Source organism: Emydura macquarii, unplaced genomic scaffold (assembly GCF_026122565.2).
Source record: "Emydura macquarii macquarii isolate MOO-44397 ecotype Brisbane River unplaced genomic scaffold, CSIRO-AGI_Emac_v2 contig_1483, whole genome shotgun sequence".
Classification (NCBI taxonomy): domain Eukaryota; kingdom Metazoa; phylum Chordata; order Testudines; family Chelidae; genus Emydura; species Emydura macquarii.
The window spans coordinates 20,764,136-20,787,048 of record NW_027131620.1 but is presented as its reverse complement, the minus strand read 5'-3'; the positions used below and the strand labels follow the sequence as shown (position 1 = coordinate 20,787,048).

Genomic DNA, 22,913 nt, shown 5'->3' with positions numbered 1-22,913 from the left:
GTTTCAAGGCCCTTCACAACCTGTCCTCACTCATTCAGTATTGAAAGGTCAACTCCTGCCTCTGATCAGCCCATGATGTCAGCCTCCGTTGGCCATGTTAAATTTCCAAAACAAGCACCTTTGTGCTTTCTCCCAGGCTGCATCTCATGCTTGGAAGATGCTCTCTGTAAACATCCACAACACTAAATCATTATCCTCCCTCAAATTCTCCTTTGCTCTTAGGCCTACAAAAAAATTGACAATGTTTGGCTACTGGTACGCTGAGACCACTGCTTCTCATGCCAACCAATACTGTCTCATCATTTCCTTATGTCATGTCCATCTGTTGTCTCATCTTATATTTAGATTGTCAGCCCTTCAGGGCAGGAACTGTCTTTTTGTTCTGTGTTTGTACATAGCCTCACACAATGGGTCCTGGTCCATGACTGGGACTCCTAAGTGCTACAATAATACAAATATTAATAAATAATCATACATCTGCAAGGTACTTATTATGGCATAAGAGTGGCAGAATCTGGCCTCATTAATTTAGCATCATAGGTGTACCTGATGGTAGGTTACCGTGTGGCCTAGACTGCCCAGAATTATGGAACAGGTGCATTCTGGAAATTAAAATGATATATAAAAAGCTACATTAAAATGTTATTTAGGTTGCAAAGTTAAGCATTCAAAAGTTTGCATGTGCCAGAATTGCAGTTGCCTATGCAATCTTATTTCTGGTCCTCTATGCATCCAACCTATGAATGGGCAGACCCCTATGGAAAAGATAGTATGCAATCCTTTAATTAAAGGCTGCATTATAATGCATATTCACCAAGTGGCAGAATTAAGGATGGACAGTCAATCATAAATCTCAAATTTCCTAACTTGAGTGCTTGACTCTGTAACTTATATAACATTCTTTTTCACATTTCATATGTATATTCCCAGTTTTTGTTGTTTTTTTAAAGGGAAGAAAGTAAAATTCTGTTATGTAAACTTGTAACAAGCCTCACATCACAGGTATCAGCTGGGTTTGAACAGTCTTTGCCTTCAGCACACATTTCTACTATTTGAGACATTAGATTAACCAGCTTCCCTTACAATAAATAAAATAAGCCACAGGACTAGAGAATTTTGTCTCTGGGGGCCACTGGAAGTTTGGCACACACCACTTCCCAGAACTGGGCCCTGTATTGTTGACTGGCAGACATGAATACTACTTGCAGCTTCACAGTGCTTTACAGACATTATCAATGCCACAAAAAGTAGGTAAATATAAAAAATCCCCATTTTATTTGCAGCAGAAGGAAATCTGATACAGAGTTGGTGTGACACTATCTCCGAGCCCACAATGCCATTTTTCCCAAGTCATTTTTTCCCTGAATAGTTACTTAGAACTTTAAACCATGAAAAAAAACCCAAACATTTTCTTACCATCCTCTTCAGTCTGTACCACCAGCTCCTCGCTCTCCATTTTGCCCTCTGGATTAGAAAGTGCTAGCCTCAACCGGATGGTCATGAAGGGCCGAAGGCCTCTCAAGGTATAGTGTGAGGATGTCTGGATGAGTTCCTCTGCCTCATACTTCTGCTGGTTAAAAACGTACTGGTACTGGACTGTTAGGTTGTAGCTGTGGCAACGGGTCACTGCGTAACCAAAGGGCTCCCATTGTAAGGTCAGCTGCCGGGAGCGGATGTCAACAACTTCCACATTCTGTGGTCCATGGACTGGATCTGTGCAGCAAGTGAAAGAAATGAAAGGGCTTTAAAGGAATCAGGCATCCATGTATCTCTCCATGTGCATTATCTATGACACTTATGGCCCAGATTGCTGTAGTAACTGAGCATCTATCTTTAATTAATTTGTCCTCACAACACCCCTGTGAGGTAGGAAAGTGAAATTATCATCATTCTGCAGATGCGGAACTGAGGCACAGAGAGACTAATTTACCTGCCCAAAGGCTCTGAGGTAGGGCAGTATCTGAACCTAGTTCTTTCATGCCCCAGCTAATGCCCTAATCACTGCATAGCCTTCCTGCACAGAGAATGAGGGCGTGATGGTGTGGTGCAGATACAGGTTTATGAGAATGAGTTTGGAAACATCACCTTACTTCGCCAGTGCTCTTGTTCTCTTTTTTTAAATGCTTCAGAGACACTCAGATACTTGATCTAATCTACTCCCATGCCCCATTGCCAAAGCCTTGAGTGAGTTGAGTGACCTCTCACCATACCATCATATATATTCTTCATGTACCATGTTTTATAGAACAACCATTTTAGAAATACATCTTGACTGGTTGAGACTATTTTTTGTGTCCCTCCATCTATAAAGTCAGACAACTTTAATATCCTAAATCCCATACCACTGGGAAATTTATCATCGGTGGGGGGAAGGGTGGAAAATTAAAGTAATGTTTTAAAATCTCATACTTTCTTTTCAAAAACATATGAATATCATAATGTTAATGTCCAATATAACAGGAAACAGGACCTTCCGGAACCAGTACTAGCACCTAATGCTATGGATACATGCTGTAAACATTGGAACAGATGCCATACAATAATGAACTGCGGTGTATCCCCACCAGAGAGCGAAGAATCTCCCTTTCCCACATCTCTCGCCCTAATGGTCACATGGGTAAAGAACTGTGTATTTATGCACCTCAGGCCACTGTAAGTTTAGAGCGAATATAGGAAACATTCCTCTGACAGGCTTTTTTCTCTTTTTTTTATGAAGTGGCTATTTGAAAGTGCCCATGGACCTGGAACATTCATAGTAGCTGCAGCAGAGGTTAATTACTGGTTGAAGGGCAGGAGAAGTGGTCATATAAGTGCCATTTATTAGATGAATGCCACAGCTACAGATGTAATATAAAGTCCAAATGAAGTTCATTATTCTTATTCTTTCTTTATAGTCAGCTTGAGCTAAAGATGCATGTGTAAGAATAATTTCCACTTGTCATTCCTTATTTATGTTTATAGTATAGTTCAAATGCTTTGACCACTAAACCTGCGCTTTAAATGGTGAGTGTGAGAGTTTATAGTTGTATTTTACACAAAGATTGAGGGATGATCGAGTGAATGATTGAGATGCATTAGGTGGTAATACTATATTATATAAAAAACACAAATTTTACATGATAGTTCCCAAAATTATATGGTATTTTACAGTTTTAATCAATTATTCCTCAACCAATGCTACAAGAATGCACATATATGGAGTATAAAGAAGAGAAAATTAGTGAAATATATATAATTTTTATCTGCAACTTCTTAATTTTAGAGCATAATTTAAAATGTTTTACCCACATATTCTGCCCTCTGTCAGTTTCAAAGAGTACTACATTTTCTTGGGGGGGATAGGAAGGAAACAGTCATAAGGAAACCAAAATAGTTATAGAAAGAAAAAGAAAAAAAGAAATAAAGTGGGGGAAATGCCCTCTAGAAGTTGTTAAGAAGTAAAGAACAACAAACAAAGTTTCCACTTCTGCTAACGTATGAGCAGAGAACATATTAATGTTTGGTCAGATGTGTCTCACTGCAAAATCTGTAACAATTAACAATGGGGCAATAACTACTTCTGAAATGAACATTTAATACATATTAAAACATGCACATGTGCATTTTAAAAATAGGATACTAAAACTAGGCAGTGTAAAGCCTGCAACTATTTCTCAAATAATATTTCTCAAATTCCTGCAAATAATTTCTCATTCAGTAATTGTTACTGTATTCCAGTTTTTATAATCATTCTTGGCACTTCCATAGCATATTCAACTAGGGTTTGCAGGGTTCTCTACAAACATTAAAGCCTCAACCACCACTTTGTGAGGGACGCTTTATAGTCATTATATATTGGGATAAACTGAGGAACAGAGAGATCTAAGTGGCTTGTCCAGGAACACAGAGTCCATGTCAGAACTCCAGAACTGACATTCCCTGCTCCAGCCATTAGATAACACTTGCCCTAGAGAAAGACATATTTAACTCATTACATTTAATAACAGCTGCTATTTCTGAGGTGAAAGCAGGTAACTAGACAACAGAATACAGCAACACTACATAGAGTGACTTGGTGGGGGGGGAGGGGTAAATAAATATTATACCCAGCTGAAACTATCATGGGAGATACAGGCAGGCAAAACAATCACCTAAAATGGAATTTAGTCAGGCCACAGGGATCTAAAACCCACTATGCAGAAAGGGCTACAGAATTTCTCAATCAAAAGATGATGCCTTGCCCCAGCACAGCACCACCTAACACACTGGTGCGGGTTCGGTTCAGTGAGGTTTCATCCTGAATTTCATCCTGAACTGTCTTTGAACTAGTCCCTCCTCCTTCTTACCTCCAATCTGTGATCTCTATTCTATTGAGCTACTATTTACAAAAGGCATTTGGTACAATGCCTATTTTTCACTTAACAATGGCTGCTGGCTTCTCCAGTTGGATAGACTGGGAAAGGGATAGATAGACAATTCTGCAATGAAACAAAGCAGTCTCTTGTTCATGGAGAGCTGTCTGGAAAGTGAAGAGGATGTTGAGTCATGGGAGATGGACATCTCTCCAGTCATCCAAGTGCTTTATTAAACTGGATTTGAAATTGCAGGAGCTTGAAAGCCATTTGTAGCAAGATGAAAACCCCACAAGTTTCCCCCGGGATGGATCCCTGAAAAGCAGTACCACTGAGGTCACTGGTAAAGGGAGTATCTTTATTCCTGAAGAGCCGCATCTGATACAATCGGAATCATAGAAGTATAGGACTGGAAGGGACCACGAGAGGTCTTCTAGTCCAGTCCCCTGCACTCAAAGCAGGACTCAGTATTATCCAGGCTATTCCTGACAGATGTTAATCTAACCCGCTCTTCAAAACCTCCCGTGACGGTAATTCCACAACTTCCCTAGGCAATTTATTCCAGTGATTAACTACCCTTACAGTTGGAAGCTTTTCCTAATATCCAACTTCAACCGTTCTTGCTGCAATGTAAGCTCACTGCTTCTTGTCCTATCCTCAAAGGTTAACAAGAACATTTTTTTCGCCCTCCTCCTCGTAACAACCATATTTCCTTTCTTTTAAAATTTAAATTGTAAAGAGTGCTCCCAAATAATAAATAAAGTAGAAAAAGTGAGCATGCACAGGAAGAAAGGCAGACTGTTTTCACTCTTAGAAAGGGCAGGAAGGGTTTGGGGCACTAGCAAAGCCGTGTGGGGAAGAATCTCTCCTGAGCATTCAGGCTCTGTACCTATTAGTAGCCAATCGCTAATTTTCATAGGAGAAGTGAATGAATACATTTCCTGGTTCCACAGTTCGTTTCAATGAAGGTTTCTACATTCAGAGATACTTATGTCCAGTTCCATCTCTTCACAGATTAGCCTTCTTATTCACAGACCTTGTGCTAATCTTTGACAGAATCGCCATTTGCCACCTTGTAGTAATTCATCTCTTTCTATCTGCCCCTTTTCTCCCTTAATACTTCTAAAAACCAGGCTCTTAGGGACACCAGCTGGGAAGACGTAGACGTTATTGACCTGCCTAAGGATATATGGCAAGCGTTAGAGACAAGTTTAGACTCAAATGCTCCCAACTCCAGATTCCATGGATGGTCATTTAGGATATGCTGCCTCATTAACTGAATGTTTACTGTCTAGCAGCCAAGATTTTAGAAGGTGTGAGGTATAAAAACAGGATCCTCACTCAAGTTTCTGGGTTATTTTTTTTCATGAGAAAATGTGGTTTCCCTTTTACATCAGTGATATTGCTGTTTTGACATAAGGGCAGGCAGTAGAGAATGGACTGTGTGTGTGGTCCTGCCATAACTAAGCAGTTCCAAATTTATGGGCTTCTGAAGATAATGATGGACTCCTGACAGGCTAGGGTACCTATCCACCTATCTAGAGAACAACAATCATTGTAGTATCTCACTGCCGTGTCGTTTGTGATGGTAAGACCTTGGGAATGTTTAAGGCACAGACGTTTAAAAAAAATCAGGATGGGCAATTGCCTTCACCTATTAGTATGAAGAAGTGTGGTCTCATGTTCAGAGATGGGAACAAAGAGCCAATTAATTCTATTCTTAATTGATATGATGTGATGCTGACCAAACCACTTTGCCACTATCATCACGATCCTGATCTTCAAACTGGACACATCGCCTCAGGCAGGATTGGATGCAGCATATAAAACAATCAAACTGTACTTGAGACACAATAATTAACCTGAAATTTCTGGAACAGAAAAGATATGAGAAAAAAATATCTATCTTCCTTCCCAGTCAGCATTAGTGATTGCTCCCTATCCCTACAACAGATGTTTTGTCAACAGGGGTTTACAGCATGTGCTAAATGAAAATTTTTGCAGCCGTAGGCAATTAAAGGAACCAAAAGAACGCTTCTGTAAAAACCATCAGCCCCTTAAAGTGCAAAGACAAGCAGAAGCCTTTTCAGGCTTCATCAAAGGGAAAGGATAACAAAACAACAAAAGGTAAAGAAGGTTCCACCTCTGGCACCTCCCTGCTTTCAGACACCACAGTCACTAGGAGACTTGAGGTCTCAGAATGCAGCTAGGCAACAGCAAACACATTTGCACTAGGAGACATCCATGCAGCTGGAGATGGAAAATAAAAACTTCATGAAATTTAAAATGGTTATTTAATTATAGGTATTGTCTTTAAATTATTCATGTTATGGAATGAATAATCAACTTGGGGTACCTGGTTAATGGGATCAGATTTGCCAAATGCACTGGTGCCATGGGTAGGGATTGGTTCTGATTCAATGTAACCTCACCCAGACTTTCACCCCAAACCTGAATTCAACAGAATGTTCTGAAGTTTGACTTTAACTTTTCACCTACTTTTCTTACTCACCTCTGCACTTTGTAATTTCTAGCATCACAAGAGATGAGAGAAATCCACTTCTGTGCCATCTCCATCCCAGCTTCCAACAGATACTTAGCACTTTTCTGTAGATTCTCAGATGCAGTCTGGGACCTTTCTTTTGTTTTTGAACTACTGAATCTTTCATTGGGATAACCTGCCTATTAACAACAGATGTGGGTCGGACTCACACCAAGAAGTTTTTAGGCTAAATCTGTAACCTTAATTTAGAGACCCATCTCTACCGACAACCTGCAGTACATGATACAGTATCCTTCTAAAAACTATTTTTAGGATATCCAATTGCCAGTTGATCTGTCTCCTACTTTCTGAGTCCAGCCAAAGGAAATGTGGATACTGCAGTGATGATGAAAACTTGGGAACAGGCTGCAGCTTTCAGATTTATCAGCAACCTGACCCAGGGGTAGATGCTGGCCATCAAATTGCCTTTTAGTTTCTTGGGAGAGGGGAAAAATACATCTATGCAAGCTCTAGGTTCAGAGAATGGGAAACCTGCCTGGAATTAAGTCAGTGAATTGAAGTAAACACTAGCAGGTTTTGTATTCTCTCTCATCCTCTTCTCTCAGTTTCCATCTCTTTCTCTGAGAACCAAAACCATATAATTTAGAAAATGCTCTTCTATTTCCAGTCTCATTTCCTCTGCAACACAAACCATTTTTTTTAAACACATTTTAAGCCTGGAATTGTTTGTTGTTCTTAAAGGACAGTGATCTCAGTCTATTGTCTATTTATTCCTTCAGCAGTTTCAGCCTCTTAAATATACACCTCTCTGTTGTAGTCTTATTACCAGATGTTCAATGGTGTCCATGCACAGTGCAATCTATTGTATCACCTCCACTCATTTTTTATAATGGGGCAATGAATTATTTTCTCCAAGAACAAGCTGAGAACAAACAAGAAAAATGATAGTGTTTCTAATCTGTAGTCCTGTAGCTGATTTGCCAGTAGTAAACATTTGATGAGTGGCCAATGAGTTTAATTTCTATAGTCTTGGAACGGAGATATCAAACCTTAATACATCCTGTGACCCAAAGTCTATAAAATAATGCATGATACAGTCGACCATAAGCCATCACTGATACTGGCATGTTCTGGATGGTTTCATATTCATGCTCTTCACCCTCCCAGCATTTAAGGAAGAGAAGAGAGGAGAGGAATCAGAGCTGGTGGGTTTGGGCTCTGATAGTAATTCTGCTCCATATTTAGTTGGCGTGGTCATTACTGGGCGACAGGAAGCACCTCCTTGGACTTTGTCTTCCCGATTGGGACAGTGAGTAGACTCCCACACACTCCCTGCCCATCAGTGCCGGAAGGCTTGGAGTGATGGTCATCAGGAAATCCGTTCTCTTGCAGGACTACCACTGACAGACCTCTCCCCCAGACTTGAGCTGGGTTCTGTTTGTTACATAATGGAAGGGGGAGCTTGCAATGAAGCCATGTGACTAGAAGTTTGGAAATCTGAGTTCATTCCTAGCTCGTCTCAGAATTTCCTGTATGACGTTGGTCGAGTCTGTTAGGGCATTATTTCCCAAAGGGCAGATGTCCACAACCTGGATCAGCACACGTGGTTATTGCGAACAAATTAAGCATTTGACTACATGAGCATTTTTGTGTACAGCCCAGAGCTTCTGCTCAGTTTTTAAAAGCTGGTCTTTTTAAAGACAAATACCTACCTCACAGGGATGTTTAAGTTGTAATTAGTTAATGTTTGCATGTGAGGTGATTAACTCCTCAGATGGAAAGCACCATAGAAGAGCAAAGTGTTATCAATGCAAAATTTGAAACAAGATGGCTCATAATGTTGTACTTCTCTGTCTTGCTACTGAAAGGAATGCCAAATGCTTTGTGAGCCTTGTCATGGCATTGAGAAATATAGTGGTTCAAGGTCTGAAACCTGCTGTATATTTTATTCTGGGACAGTGCTAAAAATCCCTCCTGATCCTAGGGACTAGAGGTGGTTTTAATGTCTGATCTCGCAAACTACCTGAACTTATACATGTGCTTTGAACCACTGGGAGGCTGAGATTTCTCCCTAACTCCTTTGAGAAACCTTTGCATTTCATTGGGATAGGGCACTTGTTTCTAGCATAGAGCTTGCAAGATATTGGTCCTTAAAATGAAGCCACACCGCTTATATCTTGCTTTAATTTTCCAACATGGCTTGAGTGGCTGCTATCACAAAATCCACCACAGCTAGAAGCAAAATGATTTATGCCATCTAAATGCCTAAGTCTTAGCTTTCAGATGAAGCATGTATTTACAGCCTATAAAGCATTAACCTAGCACTTGGTGTTTGAAAGAGAGGCTGCTAACAGTATGTTAGAATCGAAGTGGAGAGAAAAAAATAAACACAACAAGACAGTATTCAGAATAACCTAATTTGACTATCTAGGCATTATCTAATTTATTAATATATTTATACAACCTCCATGAACTTCAGTTTCCTGTATAAGTTTCCATGCTCACATGGACTTCAAATGATCTCTGTGAAATTTAAGGGAGAAAATACCCAAGGAAGAAGTATAATGGGCCTGTTGTAACTTCTCTTAAACCCAGGCAAAGGCATCCAATCTTTGGGATTCACTGGAAGTGGGAACCACAGCAGCGATAGGAACACTAACTTTTATTTAAGTTCCGTGGAACTATTGTGAAATGCTAATGGTTCATTCAATGGCAAAGAATTGAAAAAAATTATATGTCACCTATGCTTTAGGATCCATCATTGCTTTGGTAAGCTGCTGTGAATGCTTTCCAGACTAGTAACCTTTGCTAAGCACTAACTCTGGACAAGTGAGCAGAAAAGAAAACATCTTGATCCATGAATCTTCAGATGTGGTCTTGTTCCCAAAAGCTGGCAGCAAGATACTCTACTCATATGTCACCTGACATGTTCAGAGTATGCATCTCATGCTGCCACCATGAATAGATGGTCCATTTTGGTGGCTATTTTGTCACTCCTTATTGAGTGGTGCAGATGATATGATATCTTTCAATCTTCAGTGGCTCAAGGTGAGCCGTAGGAATAGGAAGGTTGATGTAGATTGTTAATAGCAGGTGTCTGCTTTATTTCTCCCCCTCTCATCGGAAGAAGAGGGGAAGCTTAAAACAAAGCATTATGTTCTACATATGAAACTAGAGCTGAGCAGCGAAGCTAAATTGAGACAATCAGTTGCTGCCCTTCAGGTTAACTACCTGCTGCAGGAGCCTAACTGCATGAAATTGGTGCTGTCAGTAATGACACAGCGTCAAGCAGAAGGTGTCCATATTGCTCTGAGGCACCATTGCCCAGGTCTCCTGACCCTACAGAGAACGTAAGGCAGAGTTTATTAACAAGTGCAGATGTCCACTGATTAAATCTCGTTTCCCAGCAGTAGATTACATAGACACAGAGCACAAAGGGAAGACAAATGAGTGTGACAGGCGCAGCAGCTTTCAAAGAGTTTTGTTTAAGTTCCCTGCAAAACGAAAAGAGTAAGGAAAACACGTGCGGGTGTGTGTTAGAGAAGGACAGAGATTAATGCACTTGCTTCTTTCACGTTCCTTGTTATTCTAGACCAGGCGGAATAGTCCTAGCACACTGACTTGTGCCCATGGCACGTTGCTGGCTTTCTGCTCTGGAGAGATTCAGTCAAGGAAGCTCAGATAACATCAAAGCATTTAAATCAGGTTCCCTATTCCTTTCTTTAGGGTAGGTTATGTTAAATAATAGATGGTTTAATAGGTGTAAAGTAATACAAAATGATTAGCAAGAAACACTTTCCTGTCAGCTGGGAAAGCGAAATAGCACCTCCTTCTCTCACTAGGTAGTCCTTCCCGGCTGCTGTGGAGAGCCCCTTGAAGGCCACGTCTCTTCCTATTAAGGGTAGACAGTTTCCTCTATAGCAGGCAGGTTCCATGTATGGAGACATTACTTGTAGCTTACAGTCACAGGACCCATGTCACTTTCTCCTTCACTCATGCGCCTCACTCTTAAAGGGGCAACCCTTGAAGTAGGATGCAGGGATGAGCACACGTGGCCCAAGTCCGCCCTGTTACAATTTCACAAGCGTTGAGTGGAGGCCACCAAATTCACCTGTGTAGTCAGAAACTTAACCCAGCTCTCCAGAGGTGAATGAATAATGTCACACAGGGCAGATGAAAAAATAGCTTGTTCTCATTATGTTTAACCAGTTAGATTGAAACCAAAGCATGAGAGAAGCTGTGCTGGCATCGTTATCCCCAGGCATTCAAGAGCAGCATATTTTTCACTGTCCAGTTAAAAGGGTTCAGATGAGTTCTGTGTAAGCATCAAAGCTTTACTGTGTTCAGCCAAACCAAAGCAAACCTCCAAATCTTTAGAGGCTGGAAAGTTAGGTGTTTTAAGATAAGCAGCAGAATGATGCAAGTCTAAATACTGTTGCTGGTTTAGCAAATTGGAAAATGTCTGCCTCTCCCAGCCCTGGTGGTAACCTCAAAGTTGACGATCGGGAAACATTTTACTGTCATAGGCAGCTCCACATTTCTGCCTATATGGCAGAGTGGATTTTATATCCAGTATCTTGGATACTGACACAAAAAACTTAAATGTGGCCTTGAGTGAGTCAGTTAACCTCTGTATCCGTTTTCTATTATGAAGTATGAGTTCTCACTGTAAAATTTAGTGCTAGCAGTTGTTCCCTGGATTTCACTTAAAGACATACTGAAAGCCTGAACTTCAGAGTCATCAACTTACATTAAGTAATCTAATGAACAGTGTAGATTTACCGTCTTGATGGATATCCCTTACAGACATTTCCTACAAAATGTGATAGGGATGAAACCAATAGGACTTTATAGACCCTTAATAGAGGTCAACAGAAATGACTGCTGGGTTGTTTCCATCGCTCAGATTCTGGAGGCAAGTGGGTACAGCAATGGTCCCATATATAAGCTAAGCAACTCCTGAGTGGTGGCACTAATAACTAACTGCCTTCTAAGGTTCTGAATGAGAGCTTGATAAGTAATAAGGACTATGAGGAGCACAGACATATAAAATAGCAGTCAGTGGTAAGACCAGAACTCAGGATCTCCTGACTTCCAGCTTAATACCACTTCTGCTACACTACAGAGTATTTGGCTTCATTTTCCCATTTGCAGAACACTGATTTGGTGGCACACTATCCAACGGCCAGTCTCATTCAGCTCTAAACATAGAAAGTTTGGCAAAAACCTGGTACGTTTGAGAACTGCATGAAATGCATAATTTTCTGACTAAAAAGAGACAGTACAACATTTCCACGTGAACACACAACATATTCCTAGTGGAAAAAAAAGAGTTAACTTGTAAAGAGTTTTCATTTGTAGATCTCAAAATGTTTTAAAAGAAAAGCATCGGTATTCTTGTTTTACAGCTAGAAAAACTGACTGAGAGAAAGTGATGTGCCCAAGGTCACAGTGACTTAGTGCCTGAGGAAAGATCTCCTGGACTTCATCTTCAAAACTATCCACTAGACCACACAGTTTCCAATGAATCCTATTCCAACAGATCAAACTTCCTTAAGAAAGTGAAAGTCTCTTTGGTACACTTCTGGGCTGAAGGAAGTGGGAGCTCAGAAAACTATTGAAGAAACAAACAGCAAGCGCATTTAAGTAGCACGGCCCGAATCATACAAACTGATGTATAATTTGGTGTGGGTTTGTTCATCCAACTCCATAGTTCATGCTGTTCATCTCTTAGCAGATCAGACAAATAATCACAGACAGCTTGTTCTGACAACTGTCTCTTTGCCTGAGTGCCCTGTGTGTGGACATGGCAGTCAGAGAGACAACTGTCCATCCCTGAAGCTCATCATGTCTGTCTGCGACAAAATGCCTTTGTTGACTCACACAAGAACATGGTGATGCATGTGGGCTCTGCGATCACATTTTAATGCCTAGACAGCAACAATGAGGTATAAATGCCTTAAAAGATTAGATGGATAAAACTGAGATTAAACAGGAGATAGATAACATTTAACTATTATTGTAGTCTCTTGGCACTGTCCTCCTCTGAGAGCAGGCAGGCATAGGAAGAGGATTTGGCTAGAATAGGATTTAGCTGTATTTTGTGTTTAAACAGTATTTTAAATCAGTTCTACTGTCACTGTTCTCAACCTAGATCGTAGAAAAGGCCAAAGGAAGGAGAATAGAGTGGAAAGCAGATTTTAGGAGGAGGACAGAAAGACAGGCAAAAAGACTTAAAGGGGTGGGAAGAGAAAGAGGAAGAAAGTGGGCCCTCTGGGGCCTGAAATAAGTCAATCAAATGAATGCTAATCAAACAGTTTGTTACTGAGAATGAGCTTTCTACACTTATATAGGCCTCTAACAAAACACAAAAGAAGTTAGCTATTATGATAATGTCTGAATAGGCCTCAGAACTAAAATAGGACTTTTATGATGGTATTCTGTGAAAGACAGAGTCCTGCCATGTGATTTCATCTATGAATACCTACAGGTAAATGTGTGCCTGGGTCAACCAGGATTGAGCTCCTTGGATTGCTAACTTGACAGTTCCACTATCGTGATTCATAAACACATTCCTTAAATTTTTGGTTTAATCTGGGTTTTTCTCATTTCCCAAATTTTACTTTGAATTCTGCATTCAAAACACAACCAGTGTTTCTAAAGAAAATTCTATGGAAGACATCAAACATCTTCTGATTCCTTGCCAAAACTATGGTAAACCCCAACCCCTGAATGATTTGGAAGCAAAACCAAAAATCAATGCAAGTTCATTTAAAACTGGGCCCAGATTTGTTAGACATTTGTGAACCTCAACAAGTGTTTTAATTAAATGAATTTATAACAAAACCTGGAACCAGATGAATTTTCTGTGGATACAGGCTCTGTCAATCATTTTAAGAAGCTATAAATGTTTCCTTCTGTGGTAGGGAAGTTAACACCTCAAATGGACTTCAACGTCCAACGGAAATGGAGCCCGTGTACACCCTGCTAGCAATACTCCGGTGTCTTCTGTCTGGGGTTCACAAAGGCTTGACAATGATTTAATCCCGTAAACTACAACTCATCACAGGGAGGTTGATAATTCAAGAAACAGATTGATTTTGACTCTTCTGCAGTATGGAGAGTGTGTGAAATGAATATAGACTCTCAGCATCCCTCCACAGGTAGTCTCAACCCCAGCTCTTTCCCTGCCCAAGCACAAATACTGGATGAAGCCAGATCTGACAGCTCTGCTAACTGTTAATTGGTGAAGAGGGTAAGGCGGGATTGTGACCCACAAGTAAGGCTGCACTTGCACGTAGAGAGCTGCCCCCACCCAAGGAAAATGTTTCTGCAGCCATTGGGCTGGAGTGAGCTCCCAAAGTCCAAGATCTCCCACTGGGGCAGTGGGCATCTGCAGCCACAAGAACTGGCTGAAAAACCACATGTTAGCGCTTGCCCTACTAAAGTCGCACGGACAGCAAAGCCTATAGGTGAGGCAAGAAAAAAATCCAGCATGTAAAGTCTGCCAGGCCTGTGCTTTACACACAAGACCATCCCTACTCTCACTTATATTTTTAGCCAAGCTGCTGAATCTTAACTCATAAACAAGCTTCAGGATAATTAAGCAGTATATTAAAAGAAAAAGCACTTGTATTAGCATTTGCTAAATGCACTTTGTTATATTATGTAATGATAAAAAGAGCTTTGATCCTGCTATACCTAAGTCTCTATTGTTCCTCAACAAACTGCAAATAATAATTTAAAACAAATAAAGGATAATTACTGATTTTATTAAAATCATCTATCATGAATTCATGTAAGTGGGTGTTATTCCAAGGCTGGGAACAGAATGTACATTATTATGCATTTTGATGATTAAATACAAGAAGATGATTAAATATGTAAATGAAAGTGCAACTACATAGCAGGTAGACTTGTAGATTTCTAGCAAGCAAAAGGAAAACATGTCTGTTTGCAACATATTTTATCTTTATGATCTCTCCCTCGATGTATCATTGTTTGGGGACACGTTAGTCCATCTCTTTCTAATGGAGTGAGTGGACAAGATTGGATTAATAAAAAACCTACAGGTTTTGTTAAAGACATTCTACATGTACAAAAATAAATGAGGTATCAAAATGGTAGCTCTGAAAACAGTGTAAAGTGGTGGAAGATTCTTCCCCATAATCATTGTTCTCTTTAATTACTCTGGAAAAACAAAGAAAAGCATTTTTTAAGATAGCTCTCTCTCTTATTGCTACAGCTTTGTTCTTGTCACTGTGTAATCTGCAAGGAGAAAACACTTATCTTGCTGTAAGTCTAACTCTCAATAAAAACAAATTAAAAAAATAAAGGAATCCCCCTCCCCCGCCGAACCCTAGCCAAAAAAAAAAAAAAAAACAACAAACACTGATATTTCTTTGCTTTAATTAAAAAAAAAAACCCTTAGTACATCATGCACTTATTGGACTGAACTGTGATCTCAGTTAGAAGTTTTAAGTCACCGTGTTCAGTAGATTTATTCCATATTTGCATTGGTGTAATGTGAAGGAAGAATCAGCTCTATTTGTGTCTCCTTTCAGTTTACTAAATGTTTATCATTTCCATCATATTACTTTATGAAGAAGTGGGCTGGGAAGGGTGGAGAGTAGAAAAGGAATTTTTATTTGGTTTTATGAACTGGGGAGAAGGGGGAGGAGAGTGGGGGGACACAGAGTCCAGTACAGCGCTCCTTACTTAAGCAAAAGTACCATTGAAGATCACCGATTTTATCTTGAGTTCTGACAGAGAGAAGTAAGATCAGATTTGAAGTGTAATTGTCCAATCTAGTTTTATCATCCAAACAAAGAGCAATGAAAAGAATATAAAGAAAGCAGACATGGTAACCAAAAGTATGGCCCAGATTTTTCAGAATATCCGACACGGTTACCTGCACAAATTATAAATGTGAACACAAGTGGCCAGTTGGAAACAAAAATGGACATTTGGACGCAGAATTGCTGCAATTGCAGATGATCACAATTATGCTTACAAATTAGTTGTGCAAATGTGAATGCTTTTGCACATGCTGTTTGGAATTTCTGGTTTTATATTTCAATAGTTTCAATTTTCATAACTGTTTTTAGTAATAGACAGGATACAGATTTTTTTAAAATATGATTTTCATTTAAACTTTTTACAAATATACAAAGCTTTTTGCATGAATTATTTATGTGGTTCCTTTATCACAAATATAAACACTTCTAAAGGAGAAATGAAGTCAATTATTTTCGGTTGGCAGTAATAGAAAATAATGCATCATTTTATTGAAAAGTGTATTGTGTAACAAAACACTGAAAAATAATATTTTATTGGATGAACATATATTATTTTATGAGTATTTACATTTTAATGAGTACAATTTTCAATAGTCCTCAAGGTATGTGTAAGGCAAGTGGAGCTGCTACTCTGAACGGCACCTACTCACACTGCATTTAGTCCCCTAGTTATCCTCTTCCTGGGACTTTGCTGTTTTGGTAACAAACAAAAATGTAAATCTCAGACTAAGCTTTCTCCCTAAGCTTGGCTGCTCCTAAGGTTTCTCTGCAGAGACCTGTCTGTCCCTGACTAAAGAGTCACTGTATCACCCTTATTTCTGTAGGCAGTGTTGAGTCAAACTATTGTTACTCCTGGGGGATTCTGTATCACTGGGCAGAATTTGCATAGAATTAATGTTCTGTGCAGAATTTCCTTTTTTCCCACAGAATTGGCGCTGCAGAGCTGAGGGTGCTACTAGAGGTGGCTGGACCCAGGACCCAGTAGAGCCCAGTTCCCCAGCTCACAAATAGAAGACACTGCTGGGGGGAGGGGTCGGATCTGGAGGGTTCCTGGCAGCTGCAGTTCCAGGCACATCCTGAAGGAAGGAGGCAGAGTGCAGGAAACTCAATGCAAGTCTGGGACCCAGCTTCAGGCTGTTTCTCCTTCTGGATCCTTGGGCTCTTGGGCATGTGCATGTGTGAGCCATGGGGTTGGAGGACTCCCTGCAGCTGGGTTCTGGGAGGAGAGGGTGTGGGTGTCTGGCCCTGTGGCTGGGCTCTGGACAGGAGGGGCAGAAGGACAAGAACTGGGTTGTTGTAGGGGTTTCTTTAACTCTACTTCAGGGGAAATCTTTGTTGTTGTTTATATTGTTACAGACATAATTGAAACTGTAGTGATTATATTGTGTTATTATGACATAAAATATGCAGATTTGTGCAGAATTTTAAAATATTGAGCACAGAATTTTTAATATTTTGGTACAGAATTCCCCAAGGAGTAAATTGTTGTGACTTTTCCCCATTTCTCTAAAGCACCTTCTTCAGTCAGTTTTGCCTACTTGCTTTGAAATGTTGTCAGTCTCCAACATCAATACGTATTTTCACCACCTGACGGCTGAAAACATAGCAGATCTGATCATGCAGCTGGATGCACGATAGTGTATAAACTTAGAACAGGACAGTTGGCACTGTGCTTTAGACCAGGCCAATAGCATGCAGGTGTGCACACACAGACACGCAAAGAATGTGCCATGATTGTTACTCAATACAGGGAGCACACCAGTCAGTCCTGTCTCTGATATCAGGGAGGAGTAACAATAAATTAGTGATGGGAAGGGAAAGCAAAGCTAAAAGAAGGAAGAGAAAAAATCTAAAATGACATGGAATGAAAATACTGGGAGTGTGTTGTAATGACAGACTTAGCATTTCTTTTCGTCCATTTAAATCATATTGTACCTCTAGTGCTGCATTTATTTGGATAGGCAGTTCGCAGAAAACTGAATACAGAGCTAAATGTTCAGAAGCGCACACATACTTGAGCCAGCTCACCTTGTATACCCCATGTATGTATGTAGACCCAGATATGAGCATAAAAAGTAACCTATATGCTTACCCAAACCAGGGCTTCTGTGTGCACAGCTCAAACACAACCTTTGGAATGTGTGGCTATTCTAGGCATTGCAGACATGTTCTTGTACCTCTGGAAGAGCCAAATTTTGCCAGACTACGGGAAAAATGAGTGCCAAAAGCTGTATTCCAACCAAGGTAAAACTCTGCTACTTCGTTAACATTGGTGTATAAATTCTTAGCTACTTGAAAGGATTTCTCTCTTTGTATATCTGAGCAAGCAGTTCACTGATGTACCTTACTTCATGTCCAACAATAATACTTCAACAGTTCCTTTTATCCAATGATCTCAGAGTCCTTTCAAACAAATCGACAAATGTTTAACAATTAAGATGCACAAAATACCTTGGAAATAGATTAACACCATTTATACCCATTTTACAAATGGGTAAATTGAGGAATGAGGCGATTAAGTGAATTGGCCAAAGTCGCAAAACAAGTCAGCAGCAAAAACGGGAATGAATCCAGCAGTTCTGACACCCCAGTCACCCTGCTGTAACTGGTACCATCAGATAGCACCTTATGTCTAGCCATCCCTCTTTCACCCCAATAACTCCTCCCCCGTAAAAATATTCACTTCTAGGATACTAAACACAAGTTACAGTGATTTTGTAAGAGAAAGAATATAGATATTGAATTTGTCCTCCTTCAAGTGTATTGAGCTCGTTGAGTGGGAAAAAAGCACAACATCCAGCACATAATATTCATAATGTAATCTGAATGTGAAGGCCAGAGTGGCAGGATTACAACAGTCTTGTTAAAATCCTTTTTTTTTTTTTTTTTTTTTTTAAAGTCTCTCTTAATTCCTAGTCTTTCTTTTAACCCAAGTATATTTTGTTCAAACGCAGCAGCTTTTTTAATGCAACTGGATTAATTGCCTGCTCAGAAAATGGCTTGATTCTAAATTGTTCTAAATTGCCTTTAATACCTGTAATCTTTCCATTGTCACGTGGCACCACATGTATTATTGAAGGTTTCTATTATCAGGGCATGCTCTGGGTTCGTTCTCACTCTAACATTCAACATAGCAGGAGGCACGAATTTGTGCAATGACTCATGCTGAGCGCGTCAGGCGCTGCTCCTAAAGGAAGGCTTAAAAATTGATGAAATCTCCACCAGGCTCACTGTACAGTTGATTTCATCTTGGGCAAGCTAAGAGATGAATTCTGCATTGCCTGCTTCACAACTCAGAGTTTGTTGGGTTTTTTTTAAAGGATTATTCCATCAAACTGTTTTATTTTGCCTGATCTCAACTGCTTCTTTGCTACAAAAGAGAGCTGTAACTGTTTACCATTTCTTAACCCTCTGTCTGCTGTGTTATGCCTGTGGCCATCCTCCAGATCTGGTATGCTGCTCATTTGGTTGGCAAAGGAGATACCAGCAGCATCCTCCGACATACTAACAGTGTGTAACACCTTCCCTGGTGCCCACAAAACCAGTGCTGACAGGTACAGAACACCAAACGGAAGACATATTTACACATCACACACAATTGAATTGCACCCACTTCTGTGGAAGAGAATGGCAACCAATCAGTTCTCAGTATGCTACAGAGAAGGGAAATTGAAAGAACCAGAGGGAAAACCTCTATACATTTGGGAGTGTGGGGGTGTCATAGGAAGCTTATTGTTCATGGAATGCAGATCGGAGCTCGGTTTATATGTTCTCGTACATGAGTCCTAAAGAGATCATCACAGGGTGTGTACCTGAACTACAGCACCCCCTTCTAGCTAAATGTAGTTGTGTAGGTAACACTTTGCCTCAGTTTCCCCTAATGTCATCAAACAGAGTGATGAGGCTTTACATAGGGAACAATGACCCTTCTGAAGGGTGTAGTTTATTAACCAAAGACCCAATGAAAATACAAGCAAGGCTTCACCCTACCATCTTAGCAAGTAGACAGAGCATCTCAGTTTAACTGTTCCCCTCTGGGTTCAGCCCTCCCCTCCAGCAGGGTTCTCTTGGCTTGGGTCCCTTCCCTGGAGTCAAGCATCTTACCACTGCCTGGGAAGAATCTTTCCATGGAGCCAGGGGACTGTGGGGCATAATCAGCTGTAGCTCTTCACTGGGGCAGCATGTCGTTCCTCACAGACTGGGCTTCCTGCCACTGTTTGGGAGTTTCCTGTCCCCTGGAGCACATCTTCCAGGTCTCGTGCTCTCAAGAGTTCTCCTGCTCAGCTTCCCCCATAAACTCCTCTCCTGTAGAATTTCCTGTTTCTAGGACCAACCCCAGCTGAGCCCTGGTAGTCCTTTATCAGGCTAATTAGCTGTCAACCAGCCACGTAGAGATTTAATTAATTCCAGGTGTGCCTGGGTTGGCTCTTTCTGCTTCCCAGAAGCTTGTCACAGGCCCTGAAAGGGCCAACCACTGTGACAGAGAGAAAATCACAAGGTATTTTATTTATGTACCTTAGGACTAATTGCTAGTCTTTGGTTCTAACGCTTCTTGGGATTTCCAACCGAACGCTTAACCAGCTAAGCAATTCCGCCCGCCTGCCACCAGCTCTCATGAACAAACAGTGATGGAATATCCATGTGGAGGGAAAACAGAGCTGTCCTCATTTCACGTCATGGAGGCAGATTCACAGCCCTGCTCCACTCCCTGCAACCTAAATGAGTGGGACAAAAGAAGTGGAAAACGCTCTTACCTCCACATCTAGGGATTCATTCCCCAGTGGACAGAGAGCCAGCTCCTTTGCTAGTAACCACCCACTGACCTTGCCCAGGGGCCAAAGAGGAGCAGCAAGGACATAGCTTAAATGCAGTCTGACCATATCCAGCTGGCGGAAGGTCTCTTCGGAACCACTGGCTGACACTGGGACAAAGCTGGGCAGAGAATCTGAGCATCATAACTGCTGTGTGCACACACGCACACACACACACACACACACACACACACACACACACACACACACACGTACGCACGTCACCCTGCGTGGAAGTGATCTTAACCACAGAAGAGAACCTGACCCATTATATTTAAGTGAAGTCACTAACATATTACCCAGCAACCAATGAGTAGCAAGAGAGTTACTCGTGCCTTGTAAGCTATGGAGATTCCATTCCTCCACATCAACGGCTTTATTTTCGGTAGGGCTTTTCTGGATGAACACTGCCTCAGGTGCTGTGCCATTTCTTACTGGACAAAAAGAAATCAACACTGTTCCGTTTTGGGCAACCACAGTCTGTTTCTGTTCTACCATGACATTAGCAATGAGGCGACAAGGAAGCAGATGAGCATCGACGTACAGAAACAGCCAGTGTTTTTAACAGATTTAGGCAGCTGAGCTCATTTCCACCCCATTAGGATCATCTGTAAGACAGGCCTACCAATGAAAGCATAAGAGATTAGTTTTCCCCTCACTGGCTTAAGCGATGCTCTGGGCACCAAAGTCCAGATTGTGACACTTTCCAGGGATATTGCAAAGTTTGTGGAGGGAACTGATCCATATTCTGATTTAAAATTTCTCAAGAAGGCCATTTTCACCTGGGTGTACCGCATACCAATAGATGAATGTGTCTTGCAAATTGTATGGTGAGAAAGCAGCAGCAGATTCTGATTAGGAATCCCTTTACTCAACAGGTGGGGAGGAAAGCTTAGATTCTCTGAGAAAAGACATGATGATACAATGCTTCAACAACTACCCACACAGCTCACTTCCTTCACTTGCAGTCCAAGCAACCCCACTGAGAAACTTATACTTCCTCCTTTTTATGGTACGATTTCAAATATCAATGAATTAATACAAAGGAAATAATCTGGCCCTAGTTGCTACTTTTTCCTCCCAATTGTTTATCTGGAAAAAGAGCAGAGGGTCAATTTGAAGGCTGGTTGTCCTCCAGCTGATTGTGATTTCTTTCTGGTCAGAGCAGACTGTGATAGAGAAGGAGGGCCAAGAAAAAGCTTAGCATATTAAAATAACAATATCCCACTAGAGGCGCTTCATCATTTGTTCCATAGATGGCTGTAATTTATCTCAAGCAGTAGCATAAGGTTTGAAATGTAGGTATTCTCTACAGCTGGAAGTTTCAGATGTTGACAGAGTGAATTCAAGCTCTTTAATCTTCAAGATATATAAAATCTCTCACACACACACACACGTTAAAAGAACATTAGTATGGTTGCAAAGTCAAGCACTCAGAAATTAAGAATTGGTAGAACTAAGATCGCTTGTGCAACTTTAATTTTTATCTCTGGTGTTTATGCATTATGATATAGTCCTTAATTACATGATCATATACCGCTATTTCAGTAGGCCCCCTTTCTCATTCAATACACAGGATGGACCTGCTCTTGGAAAGAATCAGGTATGTATAGTGAAGGAGGCTGCCACTTGAGTTAATGGAGTAACAGATAACAGTAGTAGGTTGTCATCTTCTATGCAGAGCAGCACTAGAGAGAAATGAGACACTGCCAATGGATGACACAGACATTTGTTGACAGCAGAGAAAGAGATTCCAGAATCTTTGGGTCCATGCTAGGTTGTGAAGGGGAAACTCTTTTGCCCATTCTCCACCCAAGTGTGATAACATCTACCGCATCCCTTTCAAGCTGTCTCTGTAACAGTCCTATTTCTTTCCCACCTGCGGTTTCTCACCCCAGTCCTAGTCTCCTATGCCAAGCAAGTACTAATCTCAGCCTTCAGAACTCCCAATCTCCCCACCCTTAAATTCCAACTCTCCTTGTCTGCCCATTCCTAGTTCTACACTCACACTCAGCTCTTCATCCAATCTGTCTCTTCCCCTCCCAGTCCCAATCTCCCTCCCTGGGCTCCTTGCATAGTCTCCGTTCCTCCCCCCTTTCCCCTACCCCCAGCCAGGCTCCTTGTCCAGGTCTCTTTGTTCAGCCAGTCCCACTTCTTCCCCATGCCACGGCTCCCCATCAGATCTGTCTCCCCTTCACCACCACTGGTTTTCAGTCTCAGTCTCCCTGCCCAGCAAGTCCTAATCTCCCCAACATATGATTTCAACCTTTCCCCACTTACTGGCTTTCTCCCCCGTCCCCTATAACTCCCCCACTCCTAGTCTCTTTGCCCGGCCACTCCAAGTCTCCTACACACCTCAAAAACTTAACCCGGGTTCCCCTTTTCCTTCAGCACTCCTTCTCCCCAAGCTTCTTCTCCTAGTCTAACTCCCCATGCCCTCCAGCAGATCTAACTCTTGTCCCTTCCACAC

At 41.1% G+C, this 22,913-nt stretch overlaps 1 protein-coding gene across 1 annotated transcript in view; it reads right to left on the bottom strand.

The window, feature by feature from the left end:
• Positions 1-22,913, bottom strand: part of PTPRT (protein tyrosine phosphatase receptor type T) — a 618,875-nt gene that overhangs the window by 219,721 nt on the left and 376,241 nt on the right. The window contains exon 8 of the mRNA XM_067554415.1: positions 1,417-1,713. Within this exon, the coding sequence (XP_067410516.1) occupies positions 1,417-1,713 (297 nt within the window). The remainder of the gene's footprint in view (positions 1-1,416; positions 1,714-22,913) is intronic.